This window comes from Strigops habroptila, chromosome 8 (genome assembly GCF_004027225.2).
Source record: "Strigops habroptila isolate Jane chromosome 8, bStrHab1.2.pri, whole genome shotgun sequence".
Taxonomy (NCBI): Eukaryota; Metazoa; Chordata; class Aves; order Psittaciformes; family Psittacidae; genus Strigops; species Strigops habroptila.
This window is the reverse complement of record NC_044284.2, coordinates 37490905-37512280: the sequence shown is the minus strand read 5'-3', so window position 1 is coordinate 37512280 and position 21376 is coordinate 37490905. Positions and strand designations below refer to the sequence as shown.

The window sequence follows — 21376 nt, the reverse complement described above, 5'->3', positions numbered from 1 at the left end:
GCTTCATAGCTTCAGCCACCACCTGAATCCAGAAGCACTGGTGACATCTGGCACTTTGGAGCCAACTTCAATGGGGACAAAACCAGTGCCTGAGAGACTCTGGTACAGGGGAGTGTAAGAGACATGCTTACAATCCAGCAACTAACAGCAAAGGCTGAAATAAAACTCCCAGGACAAAGGCTCCTGGCTGCCTTACAGACACTGCCTGCCATGCTTGGGGTGTCACTCTGGGCAGAAGCTGGCCCCAGTCCCAGGCTCATCCTACAGCCTGTCTGATAGCCCCCAAGGGAGCTGTCAGAGGAGTTTCCTATGCAAACATGATGCTGCCTCCCACCAAAGGGCTATTTATGCACAGCAGTTACCTGTTCACACTAGGTAGGTCCTTTAGATAATCAGCATGAGGCTGCTCCTCCTCTCCCGGCAGCAATATCTTTCTGCTTTTCTAATTCCCCAAGACAATACTCCCCCCAGCACTCACCCTGCAAAAGCTGGAACTCTTGCACCATGAGAGAGAAGCCTGCTTAGCAGACAGAGAAAAATGGAACAAGGTGCACAACTACAGCTACATCTTCTAAATGAGTTGGTATCTAACATAGGCCAGCTTTATTTGGAAACAAGAAGATAACATTATAATGTTATGGGTTTTTTTGTCTGACTGGTTTTTAATCTCTTTTAAGTCAGTGTATATTTATACGACTTCAGTAGTGCCAAAGAAATCATTGTAAGACCAAACCTGGGTTCATCAGGCCTTGCTGTCCCTCTCTGGATATCAGAACAGCTGGGTTGATTAAGCATCCTACAAGTGCAGAGACTTAGGCTTTATCTTCCATCTTAAGGATGGCTTAGCTGAGGCAAGGAAAGCAGAAGACCCTAAGTACCATTGCAAACAATGTCCTAAAGGTCATGAGCAGCCCAGCTGCAGATCATGTATATTCTCAAGACTAGAAAAGATTTGGCCTCACATATAGAATAAGTGAGTAGCAGACTCAGCCACAAATTCAATCTCAGGTCTCTTACTCTACACTAGTCAGATCACATTTCTTTCTTCTTCAAACTTGTGGCTCCCTTTCAGCAAATGATTTTGTTTCAGCACCAGCCTCCATAGACAGCAGAGGCCAAAGAACAGATGTTTAGAGTCACAGTGCTGTTGGCAAAATCGGGGGGCAGGGGGGGATAAAGTTTGCAGATTTGTCTCTACAGTAAGAAGAAATAGGGTGAAGTACAATGCTGAAGCTTGCTGACACACTGCCAGGGAGACTGTCACACTGGCTGAACTGGAGGGAAAGGCCATCTGCGCTATAGCCAGAGCAGTGCTGGTATTTTATAGCTCAAATTTATGGAGTATTGGCTCCTCATTCCCTCTGTAAGCTCTGACTGCTCGGGACTCAGCAGAGCCACCCCTGGCTTGGGTGGTCCCTGGTCAGTGTTGCTGACCATGCTGCTCCCCTGGGAAGGGCTGCAGGGGCAGGCAAGAAAAGCAACAGCAAACCATGACAGGTCTCCTGCCCCTGGCTCCAGCCTTCCACAGCCCCCTGCCAGCCTGGGCTGAAGAGAGAGTTGGTCCTGACAACACAGCATTAGATGTCTATTATAGCAAAGCACAGAAAAAGACCCAGCTGAAATGACAAATCCCTACCAAGTTATCTTTAATATCCCAGGAGCCAGGTTCCCTAGTGAGAGCTACCCATACCCATTGCCTCACTCAGTGTTAGGAGACCACTGGAGCAGCTGCAGACTGTGTACATTAACTCCACATAACCTCTGTTCTGCTTCCTCCACCTTCACTCCCTGCTCCAAGAAGAAAAAGCAAGTTATGTTACAAGTGCTGTAACGTTATCAGAGCGTGCCCAGTCTCCCACACAGCTCTGTATTTACGGTTTTGCAAGGGTGAAACGAGCTGCAGTTGCCTTTTGGTGCCAGTCTCAGGAAACCCTGCAGTGTAACAGAGGGCTGCACAGACGGTTGCCCCTCCATCCAAGTACAAACAGCCATCCAAGCCCATCATGATTAACAAAAGACATTTCGGCAGTCCAAAGTGGTTTATGATGTCCACGGAACAAAAAAGGAGCTCTGAAAAGTGGGTTTGTCGCCCACAGACCTGCAGAAATTAAATGCATACGCTAGAGCGGATTTGCAGAAGAAATGAACTTTAACTCATCACATGTCTCACATGCCACACTTCGACACTTATGTTCTTGGGGCACTCTACAAGGGCTCTAACCATCTTTCACAGAAGAACTCTGCTAAAGGAGGGATATTTTAAAAGCATTAAATACCTCACAAAAATGCATGGATGGTTCTACCTGATCACTTGCAATGAGCCGGTGTGACCCAAACACCAGAGTTCACATTTCACAGCTCCCAGCTGACAGACTCAGCTTTTAGAGTTGCTCTAACATTTCCTGGGCAATTCTGATTCAATCGCTCCTACCTCCCATTTCTGAAAAAGTCCAAGAGGACTGAAAGTGGGGTGTCGTAACAGTGCCTCAGCAGGAGGAGGATATTGTGTTGGTGGAGAGCAGAACAGCACATCCAGAGACACACGCAAAGCAGGGATTTTCCCAGTGATTAACAGCAAGAACTCCTACTACCTAGAGCTTAGTGAAGGAGACCTGGCCTTTGCTGTATCCCCATTGCTCACTACTTCCACCAGGCCCCTTTCAGACACGATGGGACATCCCCTACTGAAGGCTACAGCCTACCGTGAATCCCTTGAGCATTCCGCAGCCCTTGGGCAACCCAAGGAGAAAAGACTCCCAGCCTTAAGTCTCTGCCATGAGCCCTGCACTGAGATGAACCTTGCTGAAGTGCATGTTGTGAATCTGGCCCAAATATTCAGTGTGGTCCAAGAGATAATGACACAAGAGCTGTTCATCTGCTCAGGGTATTAAAACTGCTTGTTTGCCAGCACTGCAGAGGGGCAAAGGCTCACGGGGGAACTTGCCAATCTCCTGCGCACGCCTTATTTCTGGACATTTCCCCCTATAAAGCCTGCTTCTGTTCTTTCCTCCTTCCCCCTTTCCACTCGCCTCCTGCAAATCATGCTGTCTCTTTCCACCCCCAAATAGGAAGTCCGGAGCAGAGACACACACAATCTGCCTCTTTACAAGAGCTGGGCTGAATTTGTGCCAGAGGAGCTGCAAGCATGACAACACATTTCCTGTCAGGAAAGTGACTCAGTGAGACGGGTATGAGAGCTCCTCTTACTCGAGAAGTTCCCCTCTCCCCTTGCGTGGCTGAGGCATGAGTCAGAATCCAAGAGCCAGAATCTCAATCCCCTCCAGATCTAACCAGGAATACCAGAATTCAGGTTCAAACCCAGGTCCAGTGACAAGGCAGTACCAGTGACAAGCCCTGGTTTCACCCCTCACAGGAGGGGAATAACAACACTGACCAAGTGGGCAGCTTGAATTTGCAAAGTACTTTTAGGACAAGGTGGTGCTTACTGCTACTTGGTAATGTACCCGTTTACACCATGCTTCTATATGGGAGCATTATACAATACCCACACAGAATTAACATTGTGTTCATGCACTTTGCTGAAGTGCTTTACACATGAACATTTCATCCAGGAATACTCTAAATGCTAAAAAATCACTGTAGCCAGTTTTCTTTCTTTGGACTCGGATCAGCTCTTCCCATGGTAAGTGAACAGACCCATCGCATGTCAGGTCCTTACCAGAGCCGCTGCCAAGGGTGACCATCCACAGCCAGAGTGCAACCAGCAGGGCACTGGCCATCTTCATCCTGCTGAGACAAAGCACACAGTGTCAAGTAACCAGAACTTCTATTTCATCATTGCAGACAATTTTTTAACTTTGAGTGTATCTGTTTATTCCTCCGCCCAGCAATCCTTTAATTCTGGTATGTTCTTTTTTTATTTCATTAATATTCCTTAAGAACAGCGTCTGTATGGCAGCGTCACACTGCCTGCAGGCAGCTGCATGAGCTCTACAGTCCTGGGAGGCAGAGGCTCAGAAAGAACCAGTTAATCAACCTAAGTCACCGGAATAGTCTATATCCATGAGCACAAGAAGTAAGGTAGATGCTTGTGGGTTAGAAATCCCAAGCTTTGGCTCCCAAAACACTAAGGTCCTTTGCCAAGACCTCATTCTGCTCATTTCTAAGAAGGAGTGCAGAAAGCATGTGCGATGGCGAGTGGCAGCTGAAGAACATTTGCACTAACACACATCTGACAGTTCAGCATGACAACTGTGCCGGTACAGTCTGAATTTACAAGGTCTGCTGCTGGTGACCTGCTGCCAGAGTCCTGACTGCTTCACCCCATTCCTGCAGACAGGACAAGGCTCCACCGGCTCTTTCCAGGCAAACCCTCCTTCAAACAGCCACCTTACAGGAGTAAAGAATTGCCAGGTTTGTATGCCTTTTGGAAATGATGTGAACAAAAGTTTGTGCTTTCAAAGTGGCACTGATAGACAAGAAGCAATCCCAGGCTTCTCTATTCCCACTACAGAGCACAGTTGTCTGAAATTCGGGATAAATGAACACTGCCAGAGTTTCACTTGCCACCCACTCTGGTACCTGGCATTCAGCTCTCATAGCCATTCATGCACCGGAATTAAATTTTCCTGTGTTTCTAGGTTTTCCAGGATGCAACTTATAAGCCGATCATCATGAAAGCTGACATTTACTAGATGTTCTCATTATTGGGGTGAAGGTTGCATTTCATATTCCTGGGTGCTGTCAGATCACAAATGGAGAAGAGGTGGTTAAAAGGCTGAACTTCATCAAAGCATCTCAGCTCTGCCAGGCAGATGCAATAATGAGCATGGTGATACTGTCAGGAGCACACTCATGAGCTGACAGGGAAATCTGCTCTACCAGGAGAAAGAAGCCACAGAGCTCCCTTAAATATGTCCCTCATAATATAATGTCCCTGTCCATAATATATGCATTACATAGAAGGGCTTTGAGCATAAGCAGAGAGCACCTAAGACTGCACAGATTGCAGAGATTAGCAAGAATGGGACATGTGAACTGCACTACTAAAAATCCAGCAGCGGATATTGAATCCTTCCTTTTCAGTGCTTGCTTCTGAAAAGCCTTTGTATGATGCTTTCCCTCTGCTGGGCTCATCTCAAAGAGACAAAGGAAATCCGGATCAAGCCTGCTCTTCCCTGCACAGGCCACGCAAAGGGCTGCAGATTGCCTCGGAAGCCATCGCCCTTCAGAAATGGGCAAGAAGCCAGGAAGAAGGTGAGTTTTCTTCCCTGCGGTGCAGCTGAAAGGACTGGTTGTCCCCTACCTGCTTCATCCAAACCAAAGTGCCAGCTGCCAATCAAACCTTTCTCTATTGCTATCTACAACCGGCTCCCAATATCACTGAATATAACTTCATAGGGAGGTAATAAAATTAGTTTGTTTTAGTACTCCTACACTCTGAAAATGCTGAAGGTAGATCTCTATGCCATCAGATTGGACAGAGAGAACCAACATGCTGCACTTCTGGTAAGGATTTAGAAGCTTCTGGGAATTCATATGCTGGAATAGAGGGAGTGTAAACATAAAAATCCCTCATGGTTCCCTCTTCATTTGTCATTAGATAAATGCACAGTATGTCCTAACTCACCCTTATTTTCCAGTCATTCTCTCCTGCATTTTGCACAGATCAGAGTGAATTCAGTCCTGAAGCAAGCAGGAACAACTACTGACTTTGGATGAGTTTCTCTCGATTAGACCAAGGCCATTTACATGGCCCCAGGCCAAAATAAACTACTATGCTTTACTCAGTGATACATGAACTCTGCAGTGAGCTAATATTTACAACCATTAACTATGCTTGTAGGAATATGCTCCTTTCAACTGTCTCAAAGAGCAACCAGGTTTCTGTTCCCACGAGCAAGGTATCCAAGAGTTCCATGCTTTGCCTGCTAGTAGGAATATTCTTGTTTCTTCTCTACCCAGCTATGAAATCAAAAGCCCTACACAGTGTGATTCACTTCTGGTTCATTCCAGGCTCTCCAGAGATGTTATCTGTGGAGCTAGACAGGCACAGAGGCTGTCAGGTTACAGCAATTTCTCTGTTATGGGAATGGGACTCAGCTGACCACAGCTATACAAAATACAAGGGGCTGTGGAAGACACATTGCACAGAGTCAAGGGCTGGACAAGGGGGGCCATCACAACATCCTGGATGCCCTGACCATGCCAAAATTTGCCAGATGAGGTGAAGGAAGATGATTTTCCCCCTTGGGTAAAGAAAGGGAGAGGCTGTACACTCAATGAAGGAGATAAAGGGGACTACAGGATGGCTTCTGCAGGACGACTTCTGCAGTCCAGCTCTGTTCCTGTAGCACATGGTTATTCAAAAAACAAATCAATCAATGCCACAAGATCTGATGGTTTGTACCACTAACACAGCACAGGGACCAATTCTTACGCACTAGTGCTGCTACCACTATGAAGCTTTGCTTTAAATGGCCCAAAAATCTGTGATATACCCCCCAAAAGAAAGGTCTTTCCACAGCAGCCCTGTGGCCACATAATGTCATCATTTCTCCTAAGGAGAATTACATGACTCTGCCAGTGACACCAGGAAAAGAGCACTGCATCCATTCAGCCACAGAGAGATGGGGTGGGTTTTGCAAGGCGGGTAAGAACCTGATGCCACAAGACTACAGTCCACCCCGGTCTTGCCAGGAACAGAAGAGTTTTCTCAACCTTTTCCAGTAACCCGCTTCTTTGTTTGTGACATCAGAAAGCATTTTGCCTGTACATGATGCAATTCATGTGGTGTCCAATTAGCTTCCTGCACAAGTCAGTATCCCTGCACTGAAACACCAGCATCTCTGGCTGCAACCAAAGGAGCCAGAAGAGGTCAGAGAGTGCAAACCCCAATCTGGAGCAGAGGGGTTCACCCAACTGCATCCACCCAAAAAGGTCACAGACCTCACCTCTATTTGCTTGCTAGTACACAAGCAAATAAGATAAAAAGCAAACACTAAAGGGAACCAGGAATAAAATCAATGAGAAGAGGAGCATAGCAGCTCAGAAATCACACCACAGCTAAAAAGCAGGTAATCGGAGCAGCCAGAAGGCGGCTGGAGAGCTCCGATACATCCTCAGCACTCCAGAAATTTCTCACGAGACCAGTATACTCCGAGGTGCTCTTAATGTCTCCATAAATTAACATTTTAATAATAATTCATAGACCAGTTGGGAAAAACAATCCATCACTGTTCTTGTGCTGTTGCTAGAATTTTTTCTAAGGAACTTATTTGAAACAGTTTTTGTTGTTTCTTGGGTGGTGGGGTTTTTTATTTTGTGGGGTTTGTTTTTGTTTTTTGGGGGTTTTTTATTGTTTGGTTTTTGGTTTTTTGAGGGTTTTTTTGGGGGGAAAGACTTTTTTGCTTGGCTTTTTTTCCCTCATATCAGAAATTGTTTTCTTTTCATTCCTGAGCATTTTCTGCTTCAAACTTTCACCTTCTGTCTACTGGTGAGCAAAGAAAAGCAGGGTGGAGGGAAACACAGTCATGGGAGTGTCTCATGTTCTTAAAAGCAGAGGTTGTGGAAAGGTTTGGGCTTTCATTTGATCCTGGCCAGAAGTGGCCTTTATGTCAGAAAAGGCCATGAGCATTTTCATAAAAAACATCTTTTAATAAGACACCCTTCCCAAACAGACCTAGGCAAGGAATCGTTCACTCCTGCCTTCAGCAGCATGGACCCCACAAAGCACTTTCCAAGCAATTACAAAACCCAAGATGTCAAATAAATAATGAGGAGAGCTGCACTCAAAGTAACTACTGTATGCCTGTTCTCAAAGACACTGTACCAATTCTAGAGAACACTGCTGCATTTTCCAAGAAAATGCCTTTGTCCCTCCTAAGCACCAACACCTAGCGAGAGCTGACAGGTTTTTTGCTTTTCACTGGGAACTCATGCTACAGAACGCAGAACAAGAGCCCCCTTCAAAACCTTGCCAGTAAGTACTCTGGCTGAAAGGACATTTAAAATAAAGCAGTTTCAGAAAAAGGGAAAAAATAACACCAGCCAGAGCTGGGTTTACATATCTTTTTCTTTATGTAATTCTGTCCCAAACCCTCTGAGTCAAAAGCATTTAAGAGCAGAGGACTGGCCTCAGGAAAAGAGATGCAGACACAGGAAGGTTAGCAGAAAGCAGGGTGGGCTAGCTTTACAAATGCTTTGCTTCAGTGCCACATGGACTCAGAGCTGAAGGGCTGTAGAGTGGGGCTATTGCTCAAGAAAGGATCACAGCTCCTTTACTCCCGTATTGCTGCATGTCCACGAGCCCTGGGTTCCTGCATCATCACACAGCAGCATTGGAGAAGGCTGCTCAGTGAGTTTGCTGGGTTTTATTAAGAAGAAAATAGATGTACAGTCCAAGTAAATTCAAAGAATCCAAAAGGCAGACAAAGAGCAGCCTGCAAAAGCAGCTGCAGAAAAGTAACAGCAAAAACACTAATGGAAAGTGGGAAAAGGCCCTTCAGCCCTCCAGGAAACACGTTTGCTTTTCAGTATGTGCAGAAGTAATTCAGACAAAAGAAGGAATTACTGTAGCGTAAACCATCTTGGTGGCACTTAGCCAGGATTTGCGCGGCTTCTCTCTGACCTGCCTCTCCCCCGGAGGCCGTGTGGGTACCACATGGCGCTGCTCTTCACTACAGCCTCAGCATTTCTACTTGCACCCCTGCCTGAAGCAGGACCACCCCTGCAGCAAGCTGGCCAGTCCTGCAGACAGCCCTCCCAAGCAACACGTTACACCAAAATCCCTGGGGACAGGGCAGAAAGACAGGCGAGGATTTTCAGAAGTCCAGCCTTTTCTCCCCAGGAGGAATTAGCACATTCATTAAAAATGTCCTTCCCAGATAGCTTCCAGAACAGAATGGGGAGGAAACCAGGGACAGTTTGATGATGAACGCCATAAGCAGCTCAGAGCACTTTCGCTGCTGTAGTGCACGCCATGCCATGCTTGCCACTTCAAATGCAGGCACACTGACCAACCGAGGGTCCCCAGTGCTGTCCTTGGAAAAACACTCGCACCTCTCCTAAGGGCAGGGAGCCCAATTTGTCTTGGCAGCAGCTCCCTAACAGCCAGGCACATTTCAGCAGGAATCAGCCAGGGCTGAAGCCTGGCCTGTAATCAGGGATATCACAGGAGCTGTGATTGCGACCCAATCAGCACATCTAATGGTGACACAACCAAGGCATGGATCTGCGAGATTGATGCTCAAGTCCCACTTTTGCCAGCGTGGCTGCACTCACCAAGCTGTCTCATGCTCAACAACAGAGCAGGCTGAAAAATATTTTGTTCTGAAATGTTTCTATTGTAAAAGTAATTTATATCATCAGAATCAAAGGAAACATTTAGATTTGAGCAGATTGAAACTTTTTCACCATCTAGAGTCACAGCATATATTAAACACTTTCTTTTGTAGAGGCTGGAATTAAACTAGTGGGAGTCAGATAGAAAGCTGGCCTGATGAGAGGTCTTCCCCATCACTTAGAACATCTTCTGTCTTCTTTTGTCATAGCTGGCCACCATTACACAGGACCTGAAAGCACTGGCTCCAGGCACGGGGGAGTTACAGTGCTCTTGCACAGCTTTACACCCAGCTTTACCAAGTATCCAGAAGAGGGAAGGAAGAATAATACAAAAAATGGAATAAGAAAATCTGGATAGAGTTTTCTCAGCCAGCTCTTTGCCAGCTGAGGACATGATACCAGGTATCTGAGGTAGCTCCATTTGCCTGTCACCCACCACTGCCCTTCCCTGGCCTCCTGCACTGCATATCCAGGCCAAGTACTGCAGTCTGCTGGTTTTTTAAAAACTACTTTACCAAGTCCCCAGCATGAGCCTTGGGCAACATGGTTTAGTGCAAGGTGTCCCTGCCCATGGCAGGGGGGTTGGAACTACATGATCTTTCCAACCCTAACTATTTTATGATTCTATGAGGATGAACTAACTCAGCAGTGTGTCACTCTTGGGTCACCCCAGGAGGTGATCCCAAGCTATTTCTCCTACAGCAGCACAAACTGTAGGAGCAAGGCTGCCCTTCAAAGAGCACCAAGAGCTTCCATGGGCAGAGCAGGCAGCAGCCCCACCTTGAGCTGAGAGGTTTAGGGAAAAGTGGAGAGACGTTAATTTACAGTGAGTCATTTCTGGGAGCTTCCTCCGTAGTGCGAGATTTGCCTCTGCTGGTGCCAATGTTTGGGACACGGAGGTGACCGCCAGCCACAGAGTTTGTGATCCGCTATTGGCATTTAGGTTCTACCTCCTGGCATCCTTTTTCCTCAACAGATTTAACATTAACAATCAGAATTTAGAAGAAGCAGCTATTTTTTGCCCTTCTCAAGAGAAAACATAAAAGCACCATATAGACATGGGGAAAGAAGGGGACAGGGAGGAGCTTGAAAATATATCTGAAGAAAGTCAGTATGCCCTCTCCTTCCCTTTGCAGTTCTCCTGCAGTCTTCTCGGGGCTTGGCAAAGCAGAAATGCTACAGATCTTGCACACTGCTCCGCTGAAGCCCAGGGTACTGCTGATTATACTCTGGCAGCTGTTTAGCAGACAGAGCATGCTGCATTTCATACATTTAAAATAAACTAGCTCAATAATCTGTCACCTCTCCAAAATATACGCACACCTGAACAAGACAAATAAACTGCTGCAATTACCACCAAGAAATCTGTGGAGTGGGCTGAAGAGGGGCAGGTAGAGCCACAGCTGAGAAATCGAACAGCACAGATTACAAATGCATACAAGCTGGCCACCAAGCAGTTCAAACATCAGTCTACAAGAGCACTTCTGTGCTCAAGCAAAAGGTATCCAACCAAGATAGTCTATTTTTTAAGTCTGAATAAGCCAGGGAATGAAAAGCTTCCAACAGAGCTTCAAAGAGAGCTGAGACCTTCCACGGAGCCAAACACAATGCTTCTATTTTGGATGGCAATGTTATAGTGAAAGAAGAGCTCTGAGAAATACTCACATATTGTGCTACCAGGAAATAAACTGACAAACTAATCTTTGCATTAAAAAAAAAAAAAAAAAAAAAAAAAAAAAAAGAAATCTGCAACCGACATGAATCAAAGACCTGAGGAGACTTAAGGAATCCAGAGCGAGATTCCTCCCTTACTGGAAGAGTTCTGATTAGCTTTCAATAGAGCACCTGGAGATATCTAAGAACAAGCATGTAATTCATACAGTCTGCCTCCCAATTTTAACTGCTTTTAGGTGTAAGCAACTTTACTGCCCTCCCTACGAGGTTATTCCACTGTCCCTGTGGACATATTAGCACATCCACATTGTGCAACAGATTGCACAGCAGCAATGTCAACCTAGATCAGCCCAAGTCACTAAATCCAGAGAATACAATGCAGACTCGAGCAGGGTTATGAGCTGGGCTTACTGCCTTTTGCAAGACCGGCCTGGGACTCTTAACCCCAGAGCAGCTTTCCCAGGAGAGGCATCTCCTCACAAGCCGAGCCTGGCACAGCCAGTGCTCTGCAGCCCCATTGCACATCCCCATTGTCACAAGGGCTGCACCCAGCCCTGCTGAGCACCAGCTGCTATAGGCTTTCAGCCCCAAAAAATGTTCCAAGCTTCTTTTCTTAAGTTCAAGCACTCGCTGTCAGCTACATACCTGCTCTTTCACTTCATCTCCTCCCCTTACAGCCCTCAGCACTTGCAGACATGGTTCCCAGGGTGGCTGCTCTGTATTCAGGCAACATATTCCCCTTCTTCTTCCCCCAGAGAGGGACGCAGCAGGCAAAAAGCCTCCAAGCACAATTGTGCTCCAAAGCACACCACCACTGTCTTTCACTCCCCTTTCCAAGCATTGCTTTTTACTGTGCCATTGCCACAAAACCCCCAGGCAGACTGCAATGTCTCCAGGCACCACTAGCAGGTTTACCCATGCTGCTGCCAAGTGGTGAAATCCTGATCCCCAACTCTGCTTGTGACACAAGAGGAGGATTTTCTCAAGTGACTCCAGGTATACTGGGATAAGCAACATATTCAGGGGTAAAAGCAAGTCGGCCAAGTTTTTCTTTTTCAAGTTAGGGCCACACAGTGTTTCCACACCTGGCAGTTTTATTAGTCATGTTAATTTAATCACATTTAGCCTTATAAGAAAAAGTAAACAAGAATAAGATGTGAGGATGCTTCATTCCCTCTCCTCCAGCTGAGGCTGCTCTCTAAGTGTGCTTTACACAACAATCCACAGCAAAATTTAAAGCAATTGAAGAAGGAACAGAAAAGGCACTGAAAGCCCAGGACAACACCCCGCCTACAAGCAGTTCTCTGGAGGTCCTTCCTGGTGACTATCAGAGCAATTTTCTTCTGCATGCCTGCCCCTTCCTGGTCAGCACAGTACAGTTGTGGTCTGCAAAGGCGACCAGAAAAAGCTGGGTACAAAGAGAGAAAAGGAAGAAAAGAGGAACAGAACGAGACAATCCTTCCCATGTCATGCATATCACATTTGCTCCCCACGTCTCTAACACTTCCTTCTGAAAATATTAGGTTGCACCACCACAGGGAACTTGCTCAGGCTCTGCCTGCACTGACCCCATCACTGCAGCTCTAAATTCAACCTTCAAAAAATGGCACCCTGAATTTTCAAGCCCGGGAGCCTCCTACAAGAAGGTCTGCTCTGTGACCCACAGCACCTACACAGTGGTAAGGTTGAGAAGGAGTTGCAGGCAGCAGTATGCTGTGACTGTCATCAATATTAATTATTTGGGGAGAATAAGACTGATCTCACGAGGGCAATGAATTCCTTTCTCCCGCTGAATGACAAACAAAAGGCAATATATGCACTGCTGACATTTCCAAAGGCTACAAGGAGCAGCGACCGGAGGAAACACCGCTGTGATAAAAACAAAGGGCCAAAAATCTGAAAAGTCTCAAAAATTTTCATTTCTGGGTACTTTCAATGCCAGGAAGCGGATGCCTTCATATTCTGAAATAGGCACTGACCCTAGCCTTGGGCTGGCTCACCTCTTTGCGTTAAGCAGCAGCAATCACCGAGTGTCTTTGGAAAGCTGGGTCGAGTTTCTCTCTTGCTCTTTGAAACTTCTTGTCACCAACTACAGAGTCATTACACCTGCAGACAAGGGCCAGGGAGGGGAGCTTAGAAAGGGGAAAACATTGCCTTCCTGGGTAGCCACAACCCAGGGCTATTCAGCAGCTAAGAAATGCTGAGATGCACATTCCCTGTGCAATGGGAAGAGGACACAATAAACATCGAGAAAAGCTTTTCCACCTCTCCATGGCCTTAGGTCAGGGGTATCTGTGTGTGTGCAACAGAGCCCACCTAAAGTCCACATAGCAACATGAGAGAGAACAATGAAGGTGGAGAAAGATAAATGCACTGAGGCTATGGCTATTTTTGCAGGAGAATGGATGAGGGCAAAAGACAACCCAGTCCATGGGGATGTTACTCCAGTGGAGTCCGAGTTGTGCAACATCTTTCAGTCACCTCAACACATCAGCCCTGTCCTGCTCAACTGCAACCAGCACAGTTTGCTAGAGCAACATCTTCTGGGATCCAACAGCACATCTGTGCTCATTCAAACAGGTTGGATACCCTACAAGACCTTCACAACCTGATGACATTATTGCACTGGGCAGCAACACATACATCCTCCTCCCGTTATCTGGATTCCTCCTTATAAACAAGGGCTGGGAGGTGTCTGTGCCTGAAGGAAGAGGGGGAGGCAGCTATTTGTCAACAGAACAAATCCACCTATTTGTATTAGGGTGCATTTGCACGGCTCTTACTGTCAGAATAAGTATTTAATAGATCTCAGAGCTCTGGATCAACAGATTGCTGATAAATCTATGTAGGTGGGGCCCTGGATGTTACTATGCTGGGAGGGATCCAAGATTGTTTTACCTTTGGTTCCCTGTGAGATTTGCTTTTTGCAACAAGGCTAACTTCTGCAAAAAAATAGCTACAAATTTGGGCTCCTGCCACTGCCATTTACTATGTTCCTATAAGTCTCTAAGGCTCAAGATTTTAAAACAGTGTAGTAGTTTAGGACAGCAACATGAGTTTCTGGTTAATCTACATGAAACCTATAGAGGCATCAATCACCAACAGTAGTGCATGAGAAACTGTAGTGCCACACTGATAATCAGGCATCAGAGAGCTTAGAAATGGCTGTCCCTTGAACTGAGCACATTAGTAGAGGCTTCTAAAATCTGTTTCCCCAGCCACATTTATAACAGCCCCTCTCCACCTCACACCACAGCTGTGCATCTTAATGTCTCTAAAGTGCTTGGAGATTCCAAGATGAAAGATAACATGAGTGCAAAGCATAGATTAATTCCCTGAGCTCAGCAGTCACTGGAGCTGATGGGGCTAAATGTACCACACACCCACCATGCAGAACTTCGGCTTTGAGCCTGTCTTAAATAGTAACTACTTAAGCAGCAGCTCCCTTGGAACAAGTCATTTTGGGGCTGGTTGGCTGGGCACATGGAGCCCCAGTGGCAGGAAACACGGAAATGCAATAAACTACTATGAAAAATAGATGCTTTTCCAGAACAAGGTCACAAACCTGTTCCTATAGAATCTGGTAGTGGGATTTCAACTCATTTCAGCAGGAATATGACAAAGCTGTTCAGGTTTTAGCAACCAGCATGTTAAGAACGTGGCCAAACATAATTTGAAAAGCTATTTCCATTTCTGTTTGTTTTTTAAATGATTGAAAATCCAGTTTAAATATTACCAAGGAAAACTTTAAATTGAGCAAGATAAGTTTTGGCTTCCTTCCGAGTAGAAGGCAAACCCCAAAATGCTACTGCAAATCTAACAGATGGGAGTTATTTTTCACTCTAAAAGATTTCACTCCTCTGCACTGAGATTAACTGTAATTAGCTCTTTATTTACATTTAGGACAAAGGTAAAATGATAAAGAAAGGCAACTATAACCACAAAACACAGGCAGGAAAAGGCAAAAAAAAAAAAAAAAAAAAAATCCCTCAGAGAGGAAAATGTCATGTCTTTCTCACCAAGCAGCATAATTGTTATAAATATATAGTTAAACAGCTCCACAGCATCCTGTCAGCACCAAGGATAAGGATTTAGGTCACAGTTTTGCCAGCTTTCATACACAAGTTGATCGAATATATAAGAATCACCCTCTGAACATCTGAAAATACCACATCCCTGGAAGTGGACAGCATCAGGCCCAAGAGAGTCAAGATATTCCATTACACTTTTATTTCAGTCATGCAAAGGATTAAGCAAAACCAGGAGAGGAGAAAAAAACCAAACAAAAACCTCACATAGCAGCCTTTCTAGTTAAAGAGGCAGAAAGGTACTAACACTTACTTTTTTTTTCTTTAAAGTCGTCTTCTAATTCTGATAACACCTTGTCTTAGTAAAGCTGAAGAGACTTCTTAAGTATGTGTGCAATTGCATGATTCATGTTGTATCTTTGCCTTTCAGTCACACAACAAAACAGTCCAAGGAGCTTCATGCAAAGCTAACAACCAGCCTTTAACTGTGGTATTTCCAGGCTGCAATGCAGAGCTCCCAGCTTGCGCCCAGACAACCCGCTGCCCCATGGCCACGCTGGCTGAAGCTGAAGGCCAGATCCAAAGCTGCAAAGGTTAAACAACAAAGCTTGCCCAGCGCTGTTTAAGCGAGCTGTTAGCAGTAAAGAAGAGTAAATGGGCTTGAGGGCAGCCTTAAATGCTTCTGAATCAACTAGACAGTCTCTCACACCAGCTCGGGGATCCCAATACCCATGATGGACATGCGATGCAAGCTCATGATCATCCAGTTCTCCTTCCAGGCATGACAATATGATCTTCTGTGGACACCTAGGGAGAGCTGGGAAGAGCTGGTAGCTCTTAATTGCACTGCTCTGGGTGGGTTTTCCAAGGTAATGGCTCTCTGGCTCTTCCCAGGAGAAGGAGCCTCCCTCTACTCCCCTGACTCAGCCCAGAATTCACAGCAATCGCTTATTCCCTGCCCAAAACAGAGCTTTTAAGTTAACAATCCAGTTTTGTTAACATATGTAAATCTAAAAAGACTCTGTAAGAATCAGTAAAACTTTTTCACATAAATATGGAGTCGGCATATAACAAAAAGAGAGAAAAAGCAGGAAAGCAAGAAGGTCGAAAGCCAACACCAGGGACCTTGACTCCACTCACTGCAAAACTTAAGGAGTGGTATAATTCTCCTTATTTTACTCTTATATGAGAAAGTAAAGCTCTCACTCTCTCTCACACTCCTTTCTTCTCTTTTCTCTACACTCTCAGAGACTTCTATCTTTAGCCAGTTCTCTTTGCTGTAATTATCTTACAATTGTAATTGGATAATCATCCAGACTCAGGGGAAACCGGTGTCAAGAAGAATCCCCGGGGATAAAGCCCTCATTTGATGAAACTGAGAGTCGCTAAATTAACAAAGGACTGACTAAAGACAATTCTTGGCTTGTAGTAGAAATCCTGTTTTACCAGCAACTATTTTTAGGAACCCTATAGCAAAACACATACACTTGTATATTCAGGTTCCTCCATTTTATTTTCTGTCAAATAAGACTCTGAATTTATGAATATAATGATCTGTGCATGTGTCTCATTGGGACCTCCGAGGTTGAAGGTAGCAAGTGCACTGGCTAAGATCAAAATTCTCAAAAGCATAGGCACCATTTGAACTAATTTCCCCAAATCAGTTTCCATTTTACACTCTCTGAGCATACATGTGGCTCTGTCACATGCAAAAGCCCTACACATAACATTGGGGCTGAGAAACGTGCTTTGTGAAAACATTGGGGTGTTGGGAGAAATCCTAAAATACCTCCCAGAAGAAGCAGCTATTTTGTTCCAGTTTAGCAATTACCAAATCTCAGCCATACATTCTGCTGATGGTGGAACAGAACAAAGCAGTTACAAACCCTGGAGGGAAAGAAACCTGCCTGCACATGGGCCCTTGAGCTACATCCAGACTGCAGAGCTGGTGCAAGAGAGGGGTCAGCTCAAGCACGGTAAACACGACAGCCAGCTTGGCCTTCCTTCTGCCTCTGCGTCTGGCCCACCTCACACAGCCAGAGGAGCGCCGGCTCTCACCCAGCAGGCACAGAGATGCTACCTGCCAGGCTGCATCAGCCTGGCACCATAGAAGAGATGGCTCTTGGCTTTGCTTTTGTGGGCAGTGAAATCCATGAGCTGTGTCAAGAGAAAGGCAGGGGAGGAAGGAGGAGAGCAGGCAACATCTGAACTGTGAGCTTCACTATGGAAAGCATTTCAGTTCCCAGACAACGTGGCGCTGTTCACAGTTTTCAGCTTATATAGGCTTTTCCACATATCTATTTTTATTCTTGAAGCATTCCGTGTTGCTGTATGATGAAAAGGAAGACCGGACAGCATGGATACTCACAGATATGTGAACGCATTCACATTACAAAACTGGTTATAATCCTTCTAACTGTCCACCTTGCTAATAAAACCTGTGCTCTGAGAGCCAAGGTGGAACACCTCTCCCACACAGCCAGCTGCAAGGGTTATCTTTGTGGCAAGTTGTGGCAAGTCAGAGTCTTCCTGAAATAGGAGGACATTTAACAAGAGTGGGGGACCCAGGACAGATGGCAAAAGGAATATGAATAACGTGCCTGCCAAAATAATCAATATAAAAATCCAAACATAACAATAAGTGAGAAGAAGGAATAAAAGAACATGTTCTGGACCCTTACTCTGAAAGAGTGAAAAGCTTCTTCCCTAGTGCCAGCAGCTGGCACATGCCGGCCTTGGAGGAATAAAGCTGGGACAAACTCCCTGACTCATCCTTCCCAAACACATATTTCAGAGCTTAAAATTACAGCACTAGGGACAGCAAGGAGGTGTTTCCCATACCTCCAGGTATCCAGGCACCATCCAACATGCTGCCACACCACTCTCTCAACCCTCTGAAGTCTCTTACCTATGTGTTCCTGCCAGACACTTTGAGGTAGCACTACCTGACCCAGGGTATGAGTTTTCTCAAGCCTGGACCAGCTCGGTGCTCATCCCTGATGCACACTAGCTAATGCTCAGATGCAGAATACCTGTGCAGAGTCCTGGGGGTCTGGAAGGAGAGCGCCCATAGATGTTCAGACCTAGCTTTCTTTCACGGACTCTGGAGGGACCAGGCAACCAGGTATAGGCAGGCTTGAGCAATCACACTTCTTCCTACTTCAACTGAAGCTACATCCAGAGACATGGGAAGAAAGGCTGTGTGGAGGTAAACCCGTCCTCTGCCTTGCACAGAAGCATTGTGTTTGAAACATAACCTCTCACACCACAGCCCCCTGCTGCACATCCATGCAGCAGCTCCCACTTTCCCAGCATCCCTTGTTATTCCTCATCCTTAACTGCTCCAACAGAGAAGGTGTTCCCAGTGGCAGCAACAACTTTGTACCTACTAAGGAAGAGGAGTGGGTGTTGGAGCTTAATCCTCTCTGCTTGCCCTCCCCTGCTCACCACAGGCAGGAGAAAGCAGGACCCTTCCCAGCACCAAGCCCTCCCAACAGAAAGCCCTTGGGCTGGAGTGATGCTTTCCAAGGAAATAGGAGAGGCTTTTCCTGCAAGGAACACAAGACAGCAAGTAAATCTTCTGGAGCTGTCAAAAGCAACCTATTATAAATGGCCCTCTAAGTTATGAGATATGGACTCTCCACAGTACAGTTAATAAATAATACCCCCTAATCCTTCTGTGTATGGAAGTTTAAGTTTAGTGACAGTTCTGCTTACCCAAGAGAGGCCATAGTTAAAAATGGAGTGTCAGGAAAATAGTACTTTTTAATTACATAGCAAATAATTTTTTACAAAAGATAAGGAGCTTGCTGCAATCTCCCAAATGCAGGAATAAAAAGCCTTTCCTAGGAACACAAAACTAAATACATGGATCAAAAGCATCATTTTATAAGAAAATAAGATCTGTACAGAAAAACAGAATTTTTATCCACACATTATAACCAGCTATTCACAAAACAGAGGCTGGGATGGAAAGAGAGTGTGTGTGTGAGTGTGTATTTATAACCCAGTTTACAGAAACATCCTAAGGCCCCGAGATGAAGATCCTGTTGTGCCAACCACTGCACAGACACACTCTGAGAACCAGCCTGGGCTGAGGAACAAGCACTGCCACTGTAATGAAGGGAAGTGACACTGGCACAGAAAAGGGCCACCTGAAGCACTGGAGCTCTGGTGGTCTCTTTTCTGTCCTTTCCCCTGCCCTTTTTTTTTTCCCGCCCAGTTTCCATCCAGATACCCCCCGCAAAATGCTTCGCATAAGGGGGCAGCTGTTCCCAACAAACACACATCAAAAGGCATCTTGCTGCCAGCTTCTAATCACTTTCAGCTGTTTTCTTGGATGCATCTCTTCCACTTTATTTTCTTGCTGTGGCTTAAGTCTGATCCCTTCCTCTCCCCTCTTCCATTTCAAAAACGTGTTTGACGGCGGAAGAGAACACGTATCAGAAGCTCACGCGTTTGCGATGCGGATGACAGTTAAAGTTGCATTCGTCAGTACACGTAGCGCTGTAGCTGGGAGCATCCAAATTTCCCTAGCCCGAAGGAGGGAATTTAAGCAAACCGCTCCGCATCCCGGGTGCGGAGGCACGGCGCGGGTGGGGTGCTGCACAAGCGGCGACACACGCATCCGCGGGGCTGCGGCTCGGACCTGCCTTCACACCGGCCGCGTCCTTCGCCGCGCGGCTCCGGGAGCAGCACAGGCACTCGTCCCGGCTCTCGCTCCCAACACCCCGGCCTTCACGTTCGCTCTTACCGTGCGGCGGCGCCTCTCTCTCTCTCTCTGCCCGAGGACGACGGGCTCTCCCAGGCTTCCTCCCTGCCGGCCGACGAGCGGAGGCTGCTGCCGGCTGCGCCCCGCCGAGGCTCGAACTCGCCGCCTCTACCGCCAGAAACTTTCCCTCTGCGTGAGGGGAAGTTCGCGGCGCGGGGCGGAGCGGAGCGGACCCCCCCGCCGCCCACACCTTACGGGAGCACCCTCACCTGAAGATGCGGGGAGCTCTGCACTCTCCTCTTCCTCCTTCTTCCTCGCCGCGGTCCGCGTCCCCCGACTCCGCCCCGCGCTCACCGGCCGCCCCTTATGCCCAGCGGAGAGGAGGCAGGGAGGGTCACTCCGGGGAACCGGCAGCAGCCGTGGCGGGGGGAGCCCGAGGCGACGGGCGGCGAGCACCGAGTGCGGGCGGGCGGGCGGGCGAGCGAGCAGGCAGAGGAGGGTTTGTAACGCGGAAGGGCTGCTGCGCCGTCCCTCCCGCAGCTCGCGGTGTCCTGCCGGGAGGAGGCGGGCTCCGCGCGCGGGCCACGGCTCCCTCTCCTGGCCCGAGCGGTCCTGCTGGCTCACAGCCGCTGGCGCTGAGCGGCGGGCGGGCCGATGCCTCAGGTCAGGGCGGCCAAGGGACACCCGGAGCCTTTGGAGCCTGTGTCAGTAAAGCGGGCTGGTGTCTGCAGCAGTAATGCTGCTGCAACCCCCGCGCTCTCCGGGGTCAGTTGCCCCCCGGGAAAGCAAAGTTTCCCCTCCGCGGTGGTCTGGGAGGGAAGGGCCTGCTGGAGAGAGCCCTGGCACCCACCAACCAGCAGCCTGGGCACTGCGGTGCTGCCTCGTCACAAAGTGGCACCTTTTTGCTGCATCCTTGCCACGGATGCAGCCCGGATGAGGCTGAATTTGTTGATGGATGAGGAGTGAGCACCTGAAAACAGACTGTGAGGGAAGCGATAGTGAGGCTGAGGGGTGGAAGAAGAACCTGCCTGAATGTCGGCTGGCACCTTCTCCTGGAGAACGTGGCCAGCGATAATCTGCACAGTCTCTGGTGCAGGAGTGCCCTTGCGCTTGTCAGAGATGAAAGCTCTCTCCGCTCTCAGGTTGGGCAGGCAGCTCTTCCATCCTGGCAGTAAGTGACCTGGCCCTGTTTGTGCTTTTGTCATCTCTTGGCAAAGTGATATGTCTGGACCCAAAGTACCAGGGGAAACTCCTGTTGGTTCGAAGTGCTACAGCACTTCTTAGCCCTACTGGCTACAACACTTGGACTGAGTTCAGTGTTTCAGTCGTTATCCCCAGGAGGTGGCTCCAGGGTATCTAGCTGACCAAATTTCACTCCACCCTGTCAAGCTGCTCTGCAGCAAACCTGTCCTGGAGACCAGGACCTGGCCAGGGCACCTGGCACAACCTCTCAGAGCCACTGCTAGCACACATCTCCCCATCTTGTCTGCAAGGCCATGGGAGGCACCACTGCATACACATTGCTGAGAAAGGGAGTCCTGGCCCTCATCAGCCTACCCCAGATCATCGAGGTGGGCACACCTGAAGTTCCCCCAGACCTCAAGGAAGGGTGGCCTGTCTGTGCCACAGGGTATGAAGGAACTGCAGTGGGAGGCCAGCA

General features: G+C 47.4%; 1 protein-coding gene across 6 annotated transcripts in view; it reads right to left on the bottom strand.

Moving 5' to 3' along the window:
- The window catches only part of IL1RAP (interleukin 1 receptor accessory protein), a 49493-nt gene extending 29322 nt beyond the window's left edge, over positions 1 to 20171 (bottom strand). For 2 of the 6 annotated variants that reach the window (XM_030495350.1, XM_030495343.1), the window contains exons 1-2: positions 19759 to 20171; positions 3680 to 3747 (exon numbers count right to left, since the gene is read on the bottom strand). In XM_030495350.1, the coding sequence (XP_030351210.1) occupies positions 3680 to 3746 (67 nt within the window). In that variant the 5' untranslated portion in view covers position 3747; positions 19759 to 20171. Of the gene's footprint in view, positions 1 to 3679; positions 3748 to 11622; positions 11663 to 19758 lie in introns of those variants that run through there. The other 4 variants (XM_030495344.1, XM_030495347.1, XM_030495346.1 and 1 more) reach the window with 4 other exon arrangements.
- Between the last annotated feature and the right edge of the window lie 1205 nt (positions 20172 to 21376).